This window comes from Octopus sinensis, linkage group LG5 (genome assembly GCF_006345805.1).
Source record: "Octopus sinensis linkage group LG5, ASM634580v1, whole genome shotgun sequence".
NCBI classification, from domain to species: domain Eukaryota; kingdom Metazoa; phylum Mollusca; class Cephalopoda; order Octopoda; family Octopodidae; genus Octopus; species Octopus sinensis.
Genome location: NC_043001.1, coordinates 26,556,668 through 26,581,808, shown reverse-complemented (window position 1 = coordinate 26,581,808; position 25,141 = coordinate 26,556,668). Strand labels below are relative to the sequence as shown.

The 25,141-nt window shown below is 36.3% G+C and overlaps 2 protein-coding genes across 2 annotated transcripts in view; one reads left to right on the top strand and one right to left on the bottom strand.

Moving 5' to 3' along the window:
- Window positions 1-9,188, top strand: part of LOC115211878 (heparan-alpha-glucosaminide N-acetyltransferase) — a 62,171-nt gene extending 52,983 nt beyond the window's left edge. Inside the window, exons 15-17 of the mRNA XM_029780617.2 lie at window positions 717-787; window positions 2,298-2,410; window positions 7,210-9,188. Of these exons, the coding sequence (XP_029636477.1) occupies window positions 717-787; window positions 2,298-2,410; window positions 7,210-7,385 (360 nt within the window). The 3' untranslated portion in view covers window positions 7,386-9,188. The remainder of the gene's footprint in view (window positions 1-716; window positions 788-2,297; window positions 2,411-7,209) is intronic.
- Window positions 9,189-10,026: 838 nt separating this feature from the next.
- Window positions 10,027-25,141, bottom strand: part of LOC115211875 (lysosomal alpha-mannosidase) — a 61,133-nt gene continuing 46,018 nt past the window's right edge. The window contains exons 18-26 of the mRNA XM_029780613.2: window positions 24,322-24,440; window positions 21,418-21,519; window positions 18,903-18,990; window positions 17,180-17,266; window positions 15,335-15,425; window positions 13,657-13,802; window positions 12,610-12,756; window positions 10,519-10,633; window positions 10,027-10,353 (exon numbers count right to left, since the gene is read on the bottom strand). Of these exons, the coding sequence (XP_029636473.1) occupies window positions 10,262-10,353; window positions 10,519-10,633; window positions 12,610-12,756; window positions 13,657-13,802; window positions 15,335-15,425; window positions 17,180-17,266; window positions 18,903-18,990; window positions 21,418-21,519; window positions 24,322-24,440 (987 nt within the window). The 3' untranslated portion in view covers window positions 10,027-10,261. The remainder of the gene's footprint in view (window positions 10,354-10,518; window positions 10,634-12,609; window positions 12,757-13,656; window positions 13,803-15,334; window positions 15,426-17,179; window positions 17,267-18,902; window positions 18,991-21,417; window positions 21,520-24,321; window positions 24,441-25,141) is intronic.

Genomic DNA, 25,141 nt, shown 5'->3' with positions numbered 1-25,141 from the left:
GGTAGTACGTGAAAAACATTTGAGCAAGGGTGTTGCCAGTGCCACTGGACTGGCTCCTGTGCAGGTGACACATAGAAAACACCATTTGAGCATGGCCATTGCCAGTACCACCTGACTGGTCCTGATGCCAGTGGCACATAAAAGCACCCACTACACTCTCGGAGTGGTTGGCATTAGGAAGAGCATCCAGCTGTAGAAACTCTGCCAGATCAGATTGGAGCCTGGTGCAGCCATCTTGCTCACCAGTCCCCAGTCAAACCGTCTAACCCATGCCAGCATGGAAAGCGGATGTTAAACGATGATGATATATATATATATATATATATACATACGTATACATATCTTGTTTTGGTATTTGGCTACCACATGTTATTCTACAGTAGGATATATACCAGGGCTGGATACACATTTGAATAACTATAAAGAATGATCTTTATACTGGTTTATGAATAGAATATAAACTCAGCAATTTAAAGCTGGTGTGCAGTGCAGAAACAATTGTTGTGATCTACTATTAAAGCTTGATATCCTCCACCCTTTTGTTATATTATTTTTATACTTGTGTGTGTGTGTATTGTTACTAAGTTTCAGTACTTGATGCAAACCTAGAATTCATTTATTGTTTCAGATAAACATCTCTAAACAAGTAACAAACAAAAAAAAAAAAAAAGGAAATTGTGTGTTTTATCTGACATTCAAATCTTCCTATTTTATAGGGTGCTATTGCGTTGGGCTTGTCAGAAGCTTCAAAAGATGAAGGAATTATTCCACTCAACAAAAATCTTTGGTATGTATATATTTACTTAAACCTTTCGTTTTTGCTATATCATTTTACCTCAGTTTCATTTTATTGAACAGATGTTGATTTTACAAGAAGTGTGCAACCAACCCACGAAGAAAAGTAGTAACTCTGGAATAAAAAAAAGAAGCTGATACAAGATAGAGGAGTCTCTTTAGTCCAGTACCAGATAACCACTGATACGGGTAGAGCAGTTGGTGCTAGGAACGGAACCTGGTTATGGAAACCATGTCAAAATTCTGACACAACAACAAAGATTGGCAATTTTCCTCAGTTATCATTTGCCTGGTGATAATGGACCATGACAAGTGGCAAGATGCTTTGAGACCTTATCCAAAGAGAGAAGCTGAAAATAAGAAGTTTGTCAGTGTTCTGCAAAGGCATAGGGTGTTCCAGATTGCAAAGCAAGAGGTTGTTGTTGATAAGTGTATACAGTATGGCAGTGATGCACTTTGCTCTCACTGATGCCATGAAGAGAGAGACATGGAAATACTATGAGCAGTTTCTGGAATAAGTAAAATGCACAAGAGATGAGCTACTTCAAATAAACCCAGTTTATAAAGTTGAAAGTATCATTAAGAATATGCTGTCAGGGATAGCTGCTGTGATCCTAAAAACAGCTGCTGAAGTAGGATACTACCTAGTATATCAATTCAGAGAGATGTTATCTATCAGTATCATCATCAGCTGCTACAAAAGCAAAGGAGATGCTCTTGAAAGAAGCAACTACAGAGGCATCAAATTAATGGACCAAGTTACAAAAGTAATAGTTATTAGCACATCTAATTAGAAAGTGAATCAGTTGAGATGCAATATTGCCAGGAGAGAATACTACAAATGTTCTCTTAGTGTGACAACTCCAGGTGAAGCTCTTAGAGCAAGCCACTCTATCATTCATTGACCTTGCAGAAGATCTCTAGAGTTCCATGATTTGTAATTTGGTGGTTGCTAAAAAAGCTTGGAAATTCCTTTCAGAGTTTCTAAAATTGCTGGGTGGAAGTTATCCTAAGGTTAGAGAAACCTGGCCTGAATTCTTGCAACAAACTCTAGTCAAAGGCCAGGTGTTAAATTTAAACTGAGTGATGGATTAAGTCTAGCACCAAACAACCCTTTTTTCATCTACCCAATCGCAGTCTCAAGGTTTTGATCAACTTGATGCTATGACTAAAGATACTTGCTCCCTCATTTGTTTCAATGCTATATGGTTCTGTATATTCATTAAGACATGACAGTGCCAAAAGCTTTTCTAAAATAGTGACTAATGAAGGAATGAGTTTAACAAATTTGAAACATTTCTATTTAAACTTGTCTAATTTAATGTTGGGGGCAGGGACTAAGTGAAAAGGGTTCTAATTTAACATCCCCACCACTGATAAGAATGACTCAGTTAGAAAGCCAGAACAATTTTCAATATATGCCTTCTCAATCTGAGTTGACTTGAGGCTAATCTACTACAATAAATTTGAAATTATTCTAAAGAATTCCATTTGTTTTTCAGGTCTGTCTCATTCATTTTTGCAGCAGCTTCATTAGCTTTCTTCGTGCTTGCTCTCTGTTATCTTGCAATTGATGTAGGGAACATTTGGTCTGGAATACCATTTACCTGGGCAGGTAAGTCATTTCACACAAATTTTATCTCAAAATAAAACAAAAGTTACTACATGTATATATATATATATATATATATATATATATATATATATATATATATATATATATATATATATATATATAGTAGGTGTGGGCATGGCTGTGTGGTTAGGGAGCTTGCTTTCTAACTACATGGTTTCGGGTTCAGTCCCACTGCGTGGCACTTTGGGTAGGTGTCTCCCACTATAGCCCTGAGCCGACCGGAGCTTTGTGATTGAATTCGGTAGGCAGGAGTTTACTGCCGTGTGTGTATGTGTGCGTATAGCTGCTCAGTGCCTCTCTGAAAGAGAGAGAGGGATATATATATATATATATATATATATATATATATGGTATCAAAATCAAATCAAACCACTATCAAATGGAAATTGTAGTTGTAGCTGATGCCAGTGCTGCCTGACTGGCTCCCATGCTGGTTGCACACAATAAGCACCATTCATGCATGGGTCATTGCCAGTGCCGCCTGACTGGCTCCCTGTGCCAGTGGGTGGCACGTAAAAAGCACCATCCAAACATGGCTGATGACAGCACCGCCTGACCGGCTCCCATGCCGGTGGCACATAAAAAGCACCATTCAAACGTGGTTGATGCCAGCCTCCTCATCCCAACTGGCTCCTGTGCTGGTGGCACTTAAAAAGCACCCACTACACCTTTGGAGTGGTTGGCGTTAGGAAGGGCATCGAGCTGTAGAAACATTGCCAGATCAGATTGGAGCCTGGTGCAACCTCCTGGCTTGAGACCCCAGTCAAACCGTCCAACTCATGCCAGCATGGAAAATAGACGTTAATCGATGATGATATATAATGGTTATCATGATTCCCCCACAAGCTAATTGGTTTAGTTTTGTTACACATTCTAATTGTTTGATTTAACTTAACACATAACACTGGTCAACAAGTATTTTTCATCAAGCATATGTCAAGATGTGCTTAGTGTAGTTTTTTAATGCTGATTTTAAATATACAATTAGTTTTTTTGACATGTACAGTTTTCAAGATGAGAAATTTTTTTGGTTTTAGCTCATGCATTACACATCATTAATTGGAATTTCTATATAATGCATGGGCTAAAACCCGCATTGTACCCCAGTGTCTGCTTTGGCATGGGTTATACAGCTGAGTGCCCTTCCTAACGTCAACCACTTTACAGTGTGTACTGAGTGCTTTTTACATGCCACCAGCACTAATGAGGTCACCATGTAGCTCACAAGACAACAAACCCAGTGAGGGAAGATGCTGCCTTTGTATTCACCTGGGAGTTATGGTATGAGGAAGCAGGTTCTTATTGTAGAGGAGCTACATGACTACTCGCTTTTAGGAGAGCTAGTGAGAATGAATTAGAGATATACCCAAGGAGATGGACAGTGGTACTGAGGTGTGTATGTGGCACCACAAGTAGCAAGAGTCGTAGTAGGGGAATTGGGCAGGGTTGCAAGAGCAGTGGGGGAAATGAGAGAGGGAAGTAGGTAACATCTGTAAAAATTGAGGGAAGTGGGTGCACAAATTGGGGAGGATACAGGGATACTGGCAGTACAGTGGTAACAATGTCACTGACAGTGAGAAGAGATGATAGGTTTGAGTCGGCTGCAGAAACAGAGTAGAAAGATAAAGGCGTAATGCATGAGGATATATCATCATCATCATCAATTGACATCTGTTTTCTATGTTGGCATGGGTTGGATGGTTTCACAGGACCTGAGAAGCCACTTATAAATGTTACATATTGTGTGAAAATAACTTTAGTGAGAAGAACCATATAGACACAAAACCCAAGCACCAAGTTACCCCACCAATGCCATCAGCTAAAGTTACCAAAAACAAAATTAGTGAAAGAATAAACCTGTTAACCCATGCACCATTCCACCTCCTCCCCAGTTTCTACACAGAGCCATAAACTATGCCAACCCCAGTGATTGTGATGAACAGATAGGATATCATCATCATCACTTAACATCCATTGGCAGTCCACACACAATCTACCTTTCACTATGAGCAAGAGGCCTTTTGTCACCAGTAGGGGTAGAAGCTTTCTGAACTTTGCTCAGGCTATTCTTATTCTAGTAGTAGCACTCTCTGAGCATCCACTCCCACTACAGACTTGGTCACCTAGGTAGTGGAAGCTATCAACTACTTCTAGTTTCTCCCCCTGGCATGTGACGGAATCTGTTTTCTGAGCGTCTGTGGTGTTTATTGTCCCTATGCATCTGCTGCACACAAAAGCTATCTTCTCGGTTAATCTTCCTTTGATGTTGCTGCACCTCTTATGTGTCCATAGCTTACACTGGGTACTTCTTATGGAGTTTCTACCTACACCTTTTCTACAGATCAAACAGCGCCACCTACCTGAAAGGGTGTGTGATGTGTTCGCCTTCCTACTTACTAGAACTTTGGTCTTTGCAACATTGACTCTAAGGCCCTTTGCTTCTAAACCTTGCTTCCACACTTGAAATTTCTTCTCTAGTTCTGGTAGTGATTCTGCTATGAGGGCCAGGTCATCAGCATAGAGGAGCTCTCAGGGGCAACCTATCTTGAAATCCTATGTTATTGCTTGGAGGACTATGATAAGAGGGGGCTGATCCTTGGTGGACCCCTACAACTACCTGGAATTCTTCACTATACTCATTGCCAATCCTAACCCTTCTAATGGCATCTCTGTATAGGCCCTGTATAGCCCTTAACTTTTCATCAATCACCAGTTTCTGCATCGCCCACCAGATAAGGGATTGGCAGACCCTGTCAAAGGCTTTCTCCAAGTTCACAAAGCCAAGTATAGGGGTTTATCTTTGGCTAGGTAGTTCTCCTGCAGTTGCTGTATCAGGAATGTAGCATCAGTGGTGCTTCTACCTGGCACAAAACCATACTGCATCTCATCTAAGTTGATGCTCTCCCTAATTAGTTGGGCTATGACCCTCTCCATGACCTTCATCATCTGATCCAGCAGTTTGATACCCCTATAGTTATTTCTAGCTAAAACATTCACCTTTACCTTTGTAACAGTTGACTATGGTGCTGCTACACCAGTCATTGGGTATGACTCCATCATGAACTACCTGGTTTACAATACAGGTGACTAGGCCATAGCCCACACCACCAGATGTTTTAAGCATCTCGGCAGTGATTCCTGATGGGCTAGGGGCTTTTCCTGGCTTCATACCCTTAATTGCTTTATCTACCAGGGTGCTGTCTATTCTGATAGCTGCTCCCTCTACTGGATCAGCATTTGGCTGGCTCTCCTCCTCCCATTCGTTCTCCACATTCAGCAGTCTTTCATAATGGCTTCTCCAAGCCTCTTTCTTTTCAGAATCAACTTCTATGTCCAAGGACTGTAGCTCTTCCACCCTCTCAAATTTCTTGATGAGAATGCCCCATCATCCATGCAGACACATTTCTCTCCTGTGACATCACAACTTTCTCTCACACACTGTCTTGCAATCCGAAATACTTCAGTTCTTTGGTCCTCACATCACTGGATATTGACAAACTTCTTCCTTGGCTATGTATACCTGTTGCCTGGCCTCCCTTTTGGCTATCTAGTACAGTTCCCTGCTACCCCCACCCTTCCAGGCTTTCCAAGCCTGTTTCTTTGCTCTGATGGCTTTGTCTACCATATTATTCCACCACCACATTACTCTAAGTCTGGAAGGGAATTTGCACCATCCACAGACATTTCCAGCTACCTTCTATGTCCAAGGACTGTAGCTCTTCCACCCTCTCAAATTTCTTGATGAGAATGTCCCTAAATCTCTGACCATGTTACGGGTTCTTTAGCTTCCAAATCTTTTTCTTTTGGATTGGTCTGCTTCTTGCATCGTTCTGGTCTCGAGTCGAAAGTCACTAATGACTAGTCTATGCTGGGGGGGTGCATTCCTCACCTGGGAGGGTCTTTGTATTTAAGAGCAACCCTGCGCCCTGCTGTCTGGTGAGGATGAAATCAATTTCACTAGCAGTCACCTGATTGATAGGTTATCAGGTGGCTGTCTGGCTTCCTGAACTTAGTGTTGCAGATTGAAAGGTTACATGCATCACAGAACTCCAGTAGCCTAGTTCCCTCATTATTCCAGGAACCAATACCATGGCCCCCGTGTACACCAGTGAAAATACTAGATTTCCGTCCAACATGCCCATTGAAATATCCAGCTGCAAAGATGTCATTGCCACTCATCTTTGAGATAGCTTGTAGAAGGGTATCATAAAAATGGTCCTTCTGATCATTTGGTAGTCCCGCTTGTGGGGCGTAGACTGTTATAATTGTTCTGCAGGACTAGCTTGAACTTAAGCACTCTATCACACACCTTGACAACCTCCATGACCCATTTCTCCGCAAGGAGTATGCCTGTACCCCCTACTCCATCCATGTTACCTTGCCAGAAAATTTTATATCTATGTACCTTGCCTATGAGGACCCTAGCTGAAGCTCCTCTCCATCTTACCTCTTGTATGCAGCATACATTGACCCGTCTCCTTTCAGTGAGTTTGGAGAACATAATTCAATATAACAAGATAATAATACCTATTGGTGGGGGGATGGGGACGCCAGAGCTGGTTAACTGTAAGCAATTTATTTCTTCAACATTCTGAGTTCAGTTGTCACCTCAGTCAACTCTGATCTCATTTCCCCATATCTGTTAGATGTCAGTACTAAATCAATTAATTATATTTCTCTTGTATAAAATTTGGTCTTGTTAAAAAAAAAATGCAAGCCTTTATAGGAATCTATTACTACAATTTTAATGCTTATTTATGTATCTCTTTCTGTTGTAGGGATGAATGCTATAGCATTGTATATGGGCCACGAAATCTTTGTTTGCAAATTCCCAATATACTGGAAAATAGAAAGCAATCACGTATCTCATTACCTAATGAATTTATGGGGTGCAACATTTTGGTTTTTAATTGCTGCTTTTATGCATTACAAAGAACTATATATCTCAATCTAATCATGTTGGAACAATTCCTAGGCATCTGATTCAAACTATATGAAGTGAACTGATTTAATTTTTGTTTTTGTCTATTATTTTCTTTATTCTATAAAGTATGCCATCTTCATCTAAAAACTTCTATATAATATGTGCATATTTTGTGTACTATGCAAATAATTAAAAGAATAATTATTTTAGAGTATCTTTTGTAGAATATGAAAAAAAAAAATCCATTTTCAAGTCCTTTTCTATTTAAAAAAAATTCTAAAAATGAACAAATTCAGAAAAATTCAACTTACAAAAGATATTTTTTCATCAAATAATTTTTTAAACATCATAAAACTATATTTGTTAGGCTTTCTTCCCTATACAAATATTGAATGTTTTATAATCCTTCTATCATTGCATAAAATTATAATCTAAATGCCATATTGTATATAAGAGCATCAGTAATTTTAAATTTTAAATATATTACTAAAAAGTTTCTTCCAAGTGAGATCAGATTAAGTCCAAAGTTCACTAGATTTAGATTTATAACATTGTGATGTGATGATTTTTATTTAAACCAGAAGAAAGATTGTCAAGTTTCTGATTAAAGAAGCTTTGTGGTGAATGTCACAATATAGTAACCATCAGACTTATTACTTGATTATTCTTCTGGTGCAATGTTTAAAATCAAGTTAATTTTCTCAGATGAACATATAGCTGTTTTATGATTAAGGTATTTTTTAAACAATACACTAGGACTATTTTAATGAGTTTTAGGTTCAAATCCTGCCCTGGTTGACTTTGCCTTTCATCAATCCAGGAGTGAAAAAAACAGAAAATCAAAGTGCCAAACATGAAACAAAATTAATAGAATTCACTATACTCTTAAATGTGCTGCCCTAGCATTACTTTAGTCTAATGGCTGAAACCTGTAAAAAAAATAGGAACATTTCAGTTTTTCAATTATCAGTAATATTTACTGTTCTAACTATAAACATGAACCCAAACTCTAACCTAGAATCAGCTGTCACTTTATATATTTGATTGATTGGTCTCTCTTAGAGAAATTAAAGTAATATTTTTAATACACCTAACATAGTACTGCATGTATCCATCCTCATTCCAGTTTCATCTTGGGAGGGTTTGAGTCGAACACTTGAAAGTTTAAAACAACATTCAATTATAGTATAAGCTCCTTGCTGTTGTAGCAAGGAGCTTTAATGCAAATGATTTTTTATTTACTCTTAGGTGCACTATTTTAGATTTAAAGATACAAACCAATGAATCTTTGGCCAATGACTTGTTACTTTTTTTTGGGGTTTTGTTTTTTCAAAACAATAATTCTGATAGTTTGATAACATACATATTTCACTTAAACTTAAGTTTGACGTTTAAACTTAGTCACAACAGTTCATTTGTGTTAAAAAATATATCTGAAAATTAGATTAGTCCTTATTCAAAACAGGACAACTGGTCTATCATTGATTGCATCTTAAATTCTTTACCTGTGATATATAAACTGAAGTATTTATTTTTTATGCCTCCTCTTGAATATAAGATTAAATACTCATGCTCTTCTCTCGATTTGATTTATTATTAGGGCAAATTCTTTGTAAACATTAATCAATTATTAAGTGCTTTGGAGATGTAACTGGTTTATATCACACAAATACTCAGTTATTATTATTATTATTATTATTATTAATGGGACTAAAAGTTTTAAACTTTATTTAAGCATCAGTTGCTTATGACATCCTTATATCATTTTCATGTTTACCCAGCTGTGCATGGAACTGTTACAATTTTTGCATATTAAAATATGATCAATTTTTATATCAAATGTTTGTGTCTTCATTTTTTTAAATTTTATTTATTTTTGTAAATGTTTACTTCAATTATTGGAGCTTAGCAACTGTCCGGTTGATTATTTTTTTTTTTAACTATATTAAATATTATGTCATTTATATATCAATCCTAAAGTTTGTTTGTATTGCTAGATGATATTTGAAGAATTCCCTTTCTCCTGCCTCAAAATATTTTTATTCCCACATTTTCAAAACTAGTATGGTGTTTATCAGAAATGACAATGTAACATTGGTGCCCCAGCATAGCCGCAGCCTTTGGGCTAAAACATTTTTAAGGATTTTAAGGATACTGGAAAGTTACAGGTCTTTCCCCACCACTATTCTAGCATAGAATATTATGTATTACCTCAGTATTACATACACATTCCAACTTCTTTGTTCCAAACTTATGCATAACCTGGCCTCAATCTCGGACACCATCAGTTACAGAATAGCTTTCATTACATATTCAATATCACAGCTTAATGCTTGAGTTGAGTTTGAATTCAGAACGAGCACCAGAATGAATATATCATCATCATTTAGCATCCATTGTCCATACTGGCATGGGTTGGACAGTTTGACCAGGGCTGGCAAGCTGGAAGACTGAACCAGATTCCAGTCTGATTTGGCATGCCCTTCCTAGCACCAACCACTCCAAGGATATAATGGGTGCTTTTATGTGCCACCAGCATGGGTGCCATTTGCATGACATCGGTATCGTGCTATGACTGAAATTCCACTTGGCTTGATGGGTTTTCTTGACATAATGCCTAAGGTTTCGGTCATTGCTTCCTTGAGACCCAAAAATAAAAAAATAAAAATACTACACAAATAAAAAATTTATTGAATTCTTCATATTAAAAGTATAAAGATGTTGTTCATTTTAATTGAAATATAATGAAAAAAAAATTGCAATCTGCACAATCTGATGATTTTGGTCATAAGTTGTTAAACAGAATAAAGAGAAGAAATAACTGAAAGACAGCTTTCTTCAGTTAGTTACACCATTACATTTTCAGTTGAATTATCTTATAGTAATGATTGGAATTGTAGTCATATTTAAAAGAAATCTGTTATTGTCACTGCCAGTGTTTTAATTTCCATTGGTGATAAGGTAATCTCAAGACCTTCTTGCTTCTTGAAATAATGATCTGAAATTGGATTTAAAACTATGAATTGAATTTGCTGATAATTTCAACAAGATACTGTAAGAAATAATAATTTTCAAATGGTTCTAATAATCTTATAGTTTGAGATTAGAATTAAACTAGTGTTTAACTGGTATTAATTTATGCCAAAAAAGGTTAAATACTTACTGTTTGTATGGTATCCATCAGCTTTCCATTTAAGGCGATGTAAATCTGATAAGTTGAGATTAGCACCAAGAACTAATTCTTCAACGGCAGTAGCATTAAAGTGGATGAATAAATTCTGAAAAAACAACAAAAGATGAATATAAACAGATTTTCATTGAAAATATTCAAAGATAACATTGAATGAAATTTCCTTAATTAAAAGATGTATTCTTTCATAAGAAGGCATAATTAAATCCAAAGTCATTTTATATGAAAATTATCATTAAATTCATTACAGATCTTCAACACCAATAGAATTCATTGCACTTGCTAATAGTACTGTAAGGAAAATTATTTCTAGATCATTTACGTAAAAGGCACTCACTATACTCTGTGGAGGTGTTACGAAGGGTATCCAGCCATAGAAACCGAGCCAAACCAAGCTGGAGCCTGGTACAGCTCTGGCCTACCAGATTCCAGTCAAACCATCTAACACATGCCAGCATGGAGACTAGATGCGAAATAATGATGTATTAAATTTTTATTATCACCATCATTTAATGTCCCTTTTTCCATGCTAGCATGGGTTTGGATATCTGACATAAACTGATAAGCCAGGGGATTGTGTCAAGCCCCAATGCCAGGTTTGGCATGATTTCTACAACTGGGTACCCTTCCAGGCTGTACTGTGTACTTTTTATCATGGCACCAAGTACCCACAAGGTAGGATCCCTCAACTAAGATAGGCATAGCATTGATGGATATCTATCCACTTTCAAGTTTTGTTGACATCAAAAGGTAAAATATCAGTTAATTTTATACTGCATGTATATCTAATGTCTTACACAGGTCAAGCAAGAATGTAAGCTACTAGCACGTCAAGACTGTAGCTTAGTTTTGATACAAATTCAATTCATATCACATTTCAGAACCCACATCCCTTTAAATACTGAGTCTTTGCAGCAAGTTAAAAACATGCTATGTATATAAATATGTGTGTGATATATTCAATTCCTGTTTCTAACACTATCAATGATTTCTATAAAAAATTTCTAACACAATATCAGTACAAGAGAGGGACACCTCTGCCTCTTCTCCCATACTTGAAACTTCACTCTGATTCAGATTTGAAACTGCCTCATGAAGTTCCTAAATAACCAGTACATATATATATAAAAAAAAACATATTTAAGCCTTAATATTTATAAATTGATAAAATCAAAGATTCAATATTTTTTTTGGCAAAGATACCCACTTTTAAATTACAGGATATTCTAAGTTTAGTTAATGATATATAGGTGCATGCATGAGTATGTGGTTAAGGTGCTCACTTCCAAACATGGTTTGGGGTTCAATTCCACTTCATTGCACTTTGGGCAAATGCCTTGTTCTATAGCTTTGGACTAGCTAAAGCCTTGTGACTGGATTTGGTTGACAAAAACTGAAAGAAGCTTGTTGTATATATGTGTGTTTATGTCTCCTTGTCTTGACATCACGTTATAGTTTCAAATGAGCATCACTGTCATACAAGCAGTGTCAATGTTTCCAATCTTCTGTAGAAACAAGTCTGGTCAAAGGGAAATATCATCTTAGTTGGAGACAGTTGAGGTCTTAGTGACAAGAAGGACATCTTGTCTTAGAAAATCTAGCCTTAAAAAATTCCATCCAATTTGTGCAAGCATGGAAAAGTGGACATTAAAATTATAATATATGTGTGGGTGTGCGCCTTCATGTCATTGCTCTTCTGATTATTTCTAAACTCCTATATATTAAAGAATCACTTAATATAACATTTTCAAAACTAGTAAAATGTTTGTCTTCTTTCACTTCCAAAAATATTGGAATTTCCTTTTTGCTTATCTTCTTGTCTAACTAAACTGATGCATTCAAATAACACAAAAGCACCAAAAAAAATAGTCAAATCAGCCACTGTTCTTTGATACCCATTGAACTCTTAACATATTGTCCCCAGAGTACCATCAACATACATTAAGCAATCATTATGTTTTGTTAATTATAAAAATAAAATATAAAGAAAGTTGAATGGAATTTTACTGTAGAATCCTTAAATTAACAAAGAAAAAAGTAATAAATGCAACAAAGTATATTTACCTTTAGTGATATTGTCACAGATTTTGAAAATGTGCCTTCACCTTGCTCAAAGACATGTTCTAGGCGAAGTAGTAATGTACTCTTACCCCATTGTTGTAGAGTTAATAAGTTCACATTACTAGGAAGACTGCTCTTCATAGCTGCCCACTAAAATGATGCAAAAATTCTTATTACTGTTGTTACTTGTGTCAGTCAAATATGTAATATTCAGCTTTCACGAAACTTCTGAATATGTACTTAAGGTGTAAGAAATACCTGAATTGATATCGAGAAGTAAATCTGTAAAACTGATCAATAAGAAGGTTCTTTTGAGTCAGAAATATATCTGGTATTTGGTATAATCTGAGAAGTGGTTAGATACCAAGATTTAGATCAAGTGAGAGAAGTAAAATGCTTGGTCTAGTAAAAAAAATATGTGATCAGCTAATGTTTTATGAACAGTATCAACCAGTATGAAGATCAGTTAGAAAGACAAGTAAACTCTGATAGTATACACAAAGAGCATCAATGTTGCAAGTAAATTACTACCTCAATATCCACTGTAAAAAATCAAAATCAAATCAGATATCAGAAAGCAGAACCAAAATCGAAGTCGATCAACATCAATGGAAATTGCAGCTGAGATACCAGTGCCAGTGACAAGTAAGCGAACCATCCGATCGTGGCCGTTGCCAGCGCCGCCCCGACTGGCCTCCGTGCCTGTGGCACGTAAAAAGCACCATCCGTTCATGGCTGTTGCCAGCCTCGCCTGGCCCCCGTGCCGGTGGCACGTAAAAGCTCCATCCGTTCGTAGCCGTTTGCCAGCTCCATCTGGCACCTGTGCGGGTGGCACTTAAAAAGCACCCGCTACACTCACGGAATGGTTGGCGTTAGGAAGGGCATCCAGCCGTAGAAACACTGCCAGATCAGACTGGGCCTGATGCAGCCTTCTGGCTTCACAGACCCCAGTTGAACCGTCCAACCCATGCTAGCATGGAAAGCGGATGCTAAATGATGATGATGATATATACACACATACAATATACACTATTTTGAAAATAAACTTACATTTGTGTTGAATTTATCTTTCCATTCCTTGGGAGACATTTTCAGTTCAGCAAAAGCTATTGTTGGATGTAGGAAGTTCTCAATAGCCTGGTGCCTATGGAAAACTGTGGAGTTTTCTTTTGTGTCAACATACAGAAGATGTTTCCCTGAAATTATAAAATTCAAAGATTTTAAGAGCCACAAATCAGGATCATTGTTTTAATATCTGTTTTTCTATGCTAATATGGGTTGGATAGATCTGCTATTCAGCATATCAACATTCATCTCAATTTTTTGGGCCAACAGGAAAGTCTCTACGTGTCCTTTTGTTACTATATTTCTGATCAAAATACACCCCTCATGAGTTTCAATTAAATTCTAAAACAATCATGAATTTAGGCTTGTTTCATTAAATAACTGTAACTTTTTTACTTATCAACATATTAATGTGATATTTGGAACATAATTAAAAAAAGGGTACTTAATCAATTCTATTACATAACTTTTGTCTCAAAGTGACTTTAATTACAGGTAAATTGAGCAAAAGGTAAGAATATTAAAATTTTAAATTGAGCAAAAGGTAAAAATATAAAAATTTTGTTTAAACATCACCATAGAAAATGAATCATCAGCTGATATTCAAATGGGTAAGCAAAAAAATTTAGATAAAGAAGAATTGTGCACATCACTAGATCATCATTTGAATTTAATGCACAACAGGTGTACCATAAAGGTGGAATAAACTGAAATACTGGAATCCACCGCAAGTTTGACTGAACTAAAGAAATCGGTCAAAAATTAATATACAGCCCTGGTTATGGTATGGAATTGATAAATTACAGACCACATCGTTCCCTAGGCCATGCTGACTAACATTATTTTCCCTGTATAAAAACTAAATCCACAACAGTACCCAGTATTTGCTTCACAAATTTTCCGAACTTTGATCCCCCATTTTGTGTTTGTTTACAATCTGCAAAACAATTTGCTTCCACAGTGATCGCTCCAAACAAGCATACTGAAAAAAATAAAGTCTAATGGTTTCGCTTCCTAAGAAAGACTATAGATAAACTTTATCTCCTCAGAAAAATTGCTAATAAAAACATTTTAAAAGTTTTTTACTTCATTCCAATGTAAAATCATCTTTGCTGTCGCCATCGCCGATTTGTTTCTTCGGATTCGCTGCTTTCAGTCTCGGATACCGAAATATCCTATTCATTCTCGTACACCACGTGCTTTTTACCTCATTCATTCTTTTTCTTGATATGTTTGTGTGTCTGTGTTTGTCCCCCAACATTGCTTGACAATCGATGCTGGTGTGTTTACGTCCCGGTAACTTAGCGGTTCAGCAAAAGAGACGGATAGAATAAATACTAGGCTTACAAAGAATAAGTCCTGGGGTCGATTTGCTCGACTAAAGGCAGTGCTCCAGCATGGCCACAGTCAAATGACTGAAACAAGTAAAAGAGTAACACTATTTGAAAACCAGTTACTTATCTAACTAAATGTAGTTTTATTTCTGTGTTACACAAAAAGTTTGCAAATGCTACAGTTTTGGATTTTATATAAAAACTATCAAGTCTACTAATATCTTCGTTTACTATATTCATTTAAAAAAAGAACAGAGGGCAATGTTTAACAGTGTATTCTTAAAAAAATATAACATTGAAATGCATTTATCAACTGTATAGGTACATACCTCGAATTATCAGACCATGTCCATCAACGCCAGTTTCGTTTAAGGGTTCACCAACACCCCTACCATCATCAAACAAAAGACGACGATGTAACTATAAAAAAGAGAAAAGTTATTACCCCATCATGAACATTCCTTCTAAGTTTTTTTTTTGTTTTTAAGAAAAAACTAAGTCAATACTGTCACAAGTCTTTTTCACTTGAATCTATGACAAAATATTTTATCAGATATTAAATTATTTATAGAAAACTCACTTTAAAAAAAATTAAAAACCTCCTGCTGATTGGATTCTGAATTTAATTAGCAACAAAAGGATAAAATTTGTAATATAATTTAAGTTAAAAATAATAATTCTATGAGTGTATTTCAAAGATGAGTTATTCCTAGAGTAGAATGGAATAACTGATCTATTAACCCTTTCATTTCCAACCCGGCTGAAACCGACTCTGGCTCTGAGTACAAATTTCCTGTTTCCATAAGTTTTGAATTAAAATCTTAGTCACAATTTATGTTCCTAACACTAGCTGAATGATAACTTAAGTTATTTTACTAAATTCTTTGTTATATTTAAAGTAATCAAAAGAAACACAGAGCATCTCAAAATAAATACAGTAATTAAAGGGTTAAATCTTCATATTTCTATTTCCACTGCATTTTAAGCAATTTATGTCTTTCATAAGACATCATATTTTACACATATTTTGCACATGGCTTATGTATATGGCTAACTCATAAATTTGGTTTTGATATTGTGGTGTAGTGGATAAGAACACTGAAAGCTGGATTATATAAATGGTTTGAGTTCAATCCTATTTTAAAGATATGTATATACTTAAAACTATAGTACCAGAAATATATTGTAAATAGAAATACAATCAATGTGATTGATGGTCTAAACAAATTAAAGACCAAGTAAAAAGAACTTTTCAGACCACTTCTATAGAAATTGATATTTGGCAACTTAAATAGAATTGATTGTCCTTCGCCCTGTCATTGAATATTTTGTTAAAATCTCCTTCAAATAAGTTTAAAAGATTTTAACTCTTAAGAACAGCATTCTCTCTTCACACTCTGTTACCTATGTCAAGTTTCCATCAGTTTTTTTTTATGCGAGAGTTACAACAGACTTGACTACAGCACAGCATTTCTTCATTATCTTTATTACCCTTCATCTTTATCTGAGAAACTGACTTTTCTCAGGTCTTATTCTAACTCTACCACCAATGCCATTTGCCCACAATTGAAGGTACATTTTCACCCAACATGTATCATTTCTTTACAAAGGCCAGGTGGTGCTATTAAGTTAGACATGGCCTGGGCCAATACCAGCCAAAACCTTTCTAAGTTATATCCATACCAGTATAGCCATTCAACTTGCATTAATAATGCCAGATAACCTTAAAACACAATAGGCTGACATCATATTATTCTTTTCTATTCATTGCATTCACTGCCCAGCTTCTTGTGTTGCTCAGCATTACATTTTTTCACATGTGCCTCATACAGACTGCCTATTGTACAAAAGAAAATATTGTTGGCAACATAACAATTCTTTAAACTTCTTCCATTTACTTCAAAATCAGCTGTTATACTTTAAAAATATTAGTTCTTTTACAAATCCACTTAATTACAAAGTTTCAAATGGCTTAAATAAATATCACATGTTTTTTATGAAAGTGAGTTATTTTTATGGTATACCAAATTTTCAAGATGCTTGTTTACTATACCTGACATTCATGCACAGAAATGTAGTTTACAAAGGATACATCCATCAGTAATATAATATCAAAAAAGCATTATATTTCAAAACCTGATGAAAAAAGATACAATTTCTTTAAGTAAACATACCATAAGTTCAACATGTCCATCTCTTAAACTGCTGCCTCCTTGAGAACGGTCAGTCAGAACAGTAAACTGAACATCTTTCTCGACATCCTAGAAAAGACAACACAATTTTGTATTCAATGATTACAGTTGCTTGATTTGTAAAAGACCTGAAGTAACAATGATTCAATTTAATTATTATATGTGAACTTGTAGCAAATGCTCTATTATAAAGAAAGAGGATACTTGATCCCAAACTAGAACTATGTTCCTAAATCAATCCTAAGTTTTCCCATGGATTACACAACATAACACAGCAAAACTGGTAGTTTGAAAATAGAAAATATGTATATATAACTTTTTATACAAATATCTAATTGAATATATGTGTGATAATATATTTCGTAAGTAATACTAAAAATATTCCTTTCACAGAACTTTATTCAGCACATTATGTATTCAAGTATGAGCAATAATCTACAAGTTGCACATGTATGTGCTTAAAGACATGTATCTATGCTTGGAATAATTCCCTGTCTTTGCCACTGGCCTGGAGTCACATCCTGATCACACATGACTTTTCAGTACACTTTATACCTTAAAACGACACCAATGAAGGTTTCCTGAGAACAATGTCACAGTACGATTTGTCAATTTCTTAAGCTTTTCTCTGGGTTGCTTTCCAGGACTACTTCCTTGAGAATAGACCATCATCAAGATACTATCTCCAAAAGTTCCATGCACATACAGAATTGAAAAAAGCATTTTTTTGGCAAACTCTTAAACACATTCAGTGAATGACATGAGGTACCTTGTAACTAAAAACAGCTAAGTCCTTTGGAATAACCATCAACCATTAAAAAGACTAAAGTCGTCTATCAACCAAAATACAAAAGCTTTTTATGGACCTTATTTCCATATCTGCTGCCAAATTTTTTGCTAGCCATACGTTGAAAGGAATTTTAGAGAACCAATATTCTGGGAAGGAAGACTTGAGCATAGTAGTTAATATGGGGCCTATGCATATGAGGTTACAGTGTGGGTGACAGAAACGCTAGCACACTGGGAGAAATGCTTAGCGGTATTTCGTCTGCCACTACGTTCTGAGTTCAAATTCTGCCGAGGTTGACCTTGCCTTTCATCCTTTCAGGGTCAATTAAATAAGTACCAGTTACGCACTGAGGTCGATACAATCGACTTAATCCATTTGTCTGTCCTTGTTTGTCCTCTCTGTGTTTGGTCCCTTGTGGGTAGTAAAGAAATAGGTATTTCGTCTGCCGTTACGTTCCGAGTTCAAATTCCGCCAAAGTCGACTTTGCTTTTCATCCTTTCAGGGTCGATAAGTTAAGTACCAGTTATGCACTGAGGTTGATGTAATCGACTTAATCCCTTTGTCTGTCTTTGTTTTCCCCCTCTATGTTTAGCCCCTTGTGGGCAATAAAGAAATAAGAAGTGGGAGAGACAGGTGAGTCATAAGTGTCCGGCTGAAGATGGCATGAGACCAATCAACCCTGAGGAACAGAGACAAATGTGATATAGCAAAATATATAGAGAGAGCAGAAAACACATCTGTGAACCAGAGAGTGAAATGTTTTGGAGTGACTTAATACCATTCAGTCTTTATGCCTACTGAGAATTACCTATATCTCTGCTTAGACACTAGCATCAAACCTTGATATGAATTTCTTGATCTAGTTACCAAAATGCAAACACATACTCATGAGATTAACAATTTTTCCTGACTTACTTTGATGAATATCTTGGTGTTGACAGGATAATAATTGCCAGAAATGGGTTCAGAAATTTTTAGAGTCCAGGTAGGTCGGTAATTAAGTCTGCAGTGAAAATAAAATATATTAAAAATAATAAAAGAATTCTCTTTATTAATTCATTTATGTACTTTGTTGTTTTTTTTTCTCCCTAACCCTACATACATGAAATAATGTACCAGTTATATTATAGCAATTATCAAAGAAAAATATTACTACCATTAGTGCACACATCTTTGTTCACTCTCATTCTCCTCCTCCATTCTCATATAGGAACTGGATGTCCTTAATTACATACAGTTGGTATTTGAAAGTCAAGAAGTTTATTAAAAGAGAATAGCCAGAGTTTTCTGTGTAGATTCAACTATGGAAGGCTGGCTTTTGTAGTATGGACGAATGCATAAAATAAGAAAGAATTACCTTTAAAATATATAACAGAATACCAACAAATACACTTTTTAAATAAAACAGATGAATCTCAACACACACACATATAGTATTGCTTTCACATATGGGGCAGCAATAAAATCACTCAGATATACTCCAACTTCTGCTCCACAAGTGTTCTGTCACCTTTCACTGCCTTTCCTACCACTACAATAATGATCTCTGCTTCTTGGAGCTGCGTGGGTGCTTGCCACCTTCCTACAGGTATGTCCACTCTGCTCATCTCTTTCTCTGCTCATCTCTTTTCCTCTCATCATCCATGTGATGTCCAACCCTAAGCATCATTCTTTCCTTCCCAGAACATCTGCCCTCTGAAATTATTACCATGCTCATGTCTTTCCTGCAAATTCTGGGTTGTTCGGAAAGTTCATGCCGATTTATAGTAGCTTACCTTTCGACTTATTTTAGAACATTATTGAGTCCATAAAATAGGATTTGACTACACCTCCATTTAGAGCATAGTTTAAGCTATCTTTTTGTGGAAGAAGGTTTATGTTCCTATAACTTGTATTAATTCTGTAATCCTTTAAAATGGAAGATAAGAAAGTTCATTTTCGGCACTTGATGCTTTGGGAACCAGACAAAAATTGCTGTAGCTCGGCTGGGATGTGTTACCCCACCCTCCATATTCACCAGATATTGCTCCTTTGGATTTCCACTTATTCAGGTCTCTGCAGAATAGTCTTAATGGTAAAAATTTCATTTCCTTGGATGACGTAAATAGATACCTTGATGAATTCTTGACCATGAAACCACCTCAATTCTGGGAAGAGGGTATTTTCAAGTTAAAGGAAAGATGGAGACACATTGTGCAACAAAATGGTTCATATTTGGTTGATTAAAAATGTAATGGCAAGTATTTATTGACCTTTTTCTTTCCTTTAAAAATCGGCATGAACTTTCCAGACAACCCAATATTGGCTTCTCAAAAGTTCAAAATGAGCATAAATAGCATCGATTTTATTGGTCTAAAAGGGCTTGCAAAGACCACAGGCACTACCCCTTCCTGCAGCAAGTGAAAAGAAAAAAAAAAAAAACATGCACACACACACACACACGTGTGTGTATGAATCTTGTTTCCTTCACTCCCCATCCCAAACTGATATTCACTGCATTCACCTCAATCTCCATCTCCAATCATCTGTTACTGTTTTCACACACTTACAAACTTACCAACCTACTCACCCTTTTATAGTGCTCTATCTCTATTCTATCTCTCATAATTACCTTATATTTTGAGAATCAACATCAAAATAAAAATCAAATGGAATTGTAGTTGTGATATCCGTGCCGGTGGCACATAAGCACCATCTGAACATGGCCAATACCAGCACCGCTTTGGCTGGCTTCCATGCTGGTGGCACGTAAAAAGCATCAACCAATCGTGGCCATTGCCAGCCTCCTCTGGCCTTTGTGCTGGTGGCACATAAAAAGCACCCACTACACTCATGGAGTGGTTGGTGTTAGGAAGAGCATCCAGCTGTAGAAACACTGCCAGATCAGACTGGAGCCTGGTGCAGCCTCCTGGCTTCCCAGACCCAGGTCAAACCATCCAACCCATGCTAGCATGGAAAACAGACATTAAACGATGATGATGATGATTATGAGAATATGCCCTCACTACCTCTCCCTCTCTCTCTTTCCAGTTGGAGAAGCCATGTATCTCCTTTTCAGTAAGACATCTGTTCTTGGTTTAGGGGAGACTTGGTTACAATTTCTAACAGAGTGAGTTACCTTGTTGACTTGCTTTCCTTTCTTTTAATGTGACATGAATGCAAATTAATAGCAATGATATTGTTAAGATTCCAGTCAAAACAATGAGTATTTTATTTAGCAAGCAGAGTTAGAGTAAACACTTAATTATCTATAGTAAATATTTGGACAGAATATATTAAGAGTCCGATTAGTAATCTTACAGTATATAGTTATTATAGTGAATATTTGTCACCAAACTAAACATTTGATCAGTCATAGAAAATACTTAATCACATGATAAAAAGGAAAGGAGTAAATATTGAAGATACATTAAAACTGTCTAGTACTCACTTTCTCTCCATAATTTGTCTTCCATTTGCATCAGTGTAGAACATGTTGTTTGTCTTAAGATTAGTTTGATACGAAACAACTATTTCTTTTCCTTTATCGTCACTGTAAACAAATGTTATAAGAATTAGGTGGTGATAGAGTAAATAAATGGTAAATGTAACAGAAAATAAAATCAAATTTAAAAGCCATCACCAAAATACAACTGTTAAAATCTGTTACATACAACGGAAGCCGTATTAGAAGATGACAGTTATCTATCTATCAGACAATGTAAAGACATCATGAAACGCAAATTAACTGTGGTGTATTCATCCTGAAATAATATATCTTACAGAATTGCTATGTTTAAAAACATAATTTATTGGAGGCTGAGGAAAATCGTCCATGAGAGGCTGGTTCCACACAAAAAGCATAGGTGCTGGTGCCACATAAAAAGCACTGGTGATGGGGCCATGTAAAAAGTAGAGGTACTGGCACCATGTAAAAAGCACTGATGCTGGTGCCACATAAAAAGCACTGGTGCTGGGGCCATGTAAAAAGCACAGGTGCTGGTGCCATGTAAAAAGCACTGATGCTGGTGCCACATAAAAAGCACTGGTGATGGGGCCATGTAAAAAGTAGAGGTGCTGCTGTTACATAAAAAGCACTGGTTCTGGTGTCACATAAAAAGCACTGGTGACAGGGTCACATAAAAAGCAGAGGTGCAGGTGCCATGTAAAAAGCACTGCTGTCACATAAAAAGTACTGGTGCTGGTGCTACATAGAAAGTGCTGATTCCACATAAAAAGTGCTGGTGCCATGCACAAAAGCACTGGTGCTGATTCCACATAAAAAGCACTGGTACTGGTGACACATAAAAAGTTCTGCTGCTGGTAAAAAATACTGGTGCTGGTGCCACATAAACAGCACTGGTAATGGTTCCACATAAACAGCACTGATGATGGTGTCACATAAAATGCACCAGTAGACTTTGTAAAGTGGTTGGCTTTAGAAGAGCATCCAACTGTAAAAACCAAGCCAAAATAGACTGGAACCTGGTATGGGCCCTGGCTTGCTAGTTCCTGTCAAGCCATCCAACCCATGCCAGCATGGGAAACGGACATTAAATGATGATGATGATTTAATACCACATTAAATTTGCCTTTCACAATGTATTTTCATTAATATGACAACAGTTAAAGTTATTAAATAATGGGATCACTCTGCTAAGAGTAGGGTTTGGAGGATACTTTAGTTTTAACAGGTTCTGTAGTGCTAGTCCACAAAAATAAATGCCCTCAGTACACTCTGTAAAGTGGTTGGCAATAAGAAAACAATACAAATCAAGCCAAAAATTAAACTTATTAGTGAGATATTGTTCCCCAATACATCTAAAAGAGTAGAAAAGACTCATCCAATCTATGCCAACATAGAAAGGATGCATAAATGTTGACACCAATGATGATGATGTAGAGATGAATATTAGTAATTTTTCTTATAAAAGACTTTATTGACCAACCGTGTTTCAGTATAACAGTTGTTATTGACTAACTTTGTTTAGCCTAATTTCTTTCTTATAGCCACATTTCTCTCTTCTTGCTGTGCTTGAGATGACTCATCAAGCCAAGTGAAATCGGAGTTGTGGATGACACTGGTGTCATGTAACTGGCTCCCGAGCCAGTGACACATAAAAAGCACATTTCAAGCATTGGGCCACCTAGAGGCGATGTGGCCAATGCCAGTGGCATGTAAAAAGCACCTTTGAAATGTTGGGTCTCTTGAAGACAATGTGGCCAATACTGGTGGCATGTAAAAAGCACCTTTTGAGTGTTGGGTCTCTGGAGGCAATATGGCCAATGCCAGAGGCACATAAAAAGCATCTTTCAGGTGTTGAGCCTCATTGAAGCAATGACAAATGACTGAGACCTTTGGCAATGTACCATGCCTGAGAAGAAAACCCATCAAGCCAAGTGAAATTGTTGTCATGGCGGATACTGGTGTCATGCAATTGGCACCCTTGCCGGTGGCATGCAGCTGGCACCTGTGCCAGTAGCATGTAAAAGCACCCATTACACTCTCAGATTGGTTGGCATTAGGAAGGGCATCCAACCCTAGAAACCATACCAAATCAGACTGGAGTCTGGTGCAGACCCTCACATTACCAGCCCTGGTCAATCCGTCCAACCCATGCCAACATGGACAACAGATATTAAATGATGATGATGATGTCTACATTTTTTTGTTTCTTTCAATTTACTGGCATTTTTCTTTTTTAATCAAAGTAGCACATATGAAATAAATGGCTCATGGGAGTAGTTCAAACTATGCATAGAAATGGTAGGACATAAAAGTTCAGTCCAGAATTAGGACAAGTAAAAGCACACTAGGACTCTACCCTCAGATCTTTCCTCTTCTTTATATTTAGATCACAACACAGGCCTCTGGCCTATTTAATCATGTCAAACTGTCCAGTCCATGACAGTATGGAAAACAGACACTAACTAATAATGATTATTATGATTATTATTTCAGAAAAATAAAAAATTCAAAACATTTTTAATGTTCTGTGGTGTCTGGGGAGAGTCATTTTCTTTTTGTGCCTTATAATGTAACACACTCACCGGTAAAATTTCCACTTATTTCTTATTTTTATTTTCCTAAAATTTTCATTGCGTCTTGCAACCTTTTCAGTAGAAATAAGTGGAAATTTTACCGGTGAGTGTGTTACATTATAAGGCACAACAAGAAAATTACTCTCCCCAGACACAACAGAATATGCTTCAACACACGAACTCACATATATAAAGAATCTTGCAAACTAAATCCAAAAACGAAATATTTTTAATGTTGTTATTTCTTCTAAATTAGCAAAAGTTAGGAAATGAATATGAAAAAAATCCCTATTTTATAAATAGAATTCCTCACTTAATGGGGATTGATCCAGCAGTCCATTCAACTTCGGCAAAATTGGAACCTTTATATAGTCGTATAACTTGAGTAATCCAAGGGCAGAATACTTGATGAACTTCTTGAACAAGTGGTCCCTGTAAAAAGAAAATCGTTCTGGGAGAATTAAATCATCATAACTTTCAATTAATATAATCTAACAATAACTTTACCTTGATTTCTCAGAAATCAAAGGAGTCGATAAGCAAAAATTGACAATCACCGATCTAACCATAACTTTGAGCACCTTTTCAAACTCCACCTGTCTAACACCCGTGGACATGTTTACAAAGTCAGAAAACAGCACAGCTCCCATGACTTTCAGAAACAATTTTTTTCACGCTAAGAGTTGATGAAGTATGGAATAGACTGCCAGCATCATTTGTTAGTTGTCAGAGCACTGCATCCTTCAAAACTTCCATGCTTCCTGAGATTCGCCAACACTACACTTGATTTTCTCCTTTCCAATACACACACAAGCATGTATCTGACTCATACACTGTTCACTTCCCAGACATTTGTACATTACTGCATATGCTTTATACACACTTTTGACAAGTTGTGGTGCACTGGAGCACTGTATACAATAATTTCATTATTATTATTTTATTATTTTAAAGAGAGAAGGTGTTTGCTGATGATGAAAAACAACAGCAATCAGATATTCACATTCTGCCAGAATATATTAGATACATTATTGTTTGGACTTTCATTGTTCTACATGCACCTCATGAATTATTATCATTCACAAGTGAATGAGTGAGTGTGAATGTGTGTGTGTGTGTGCATGTGCACACAT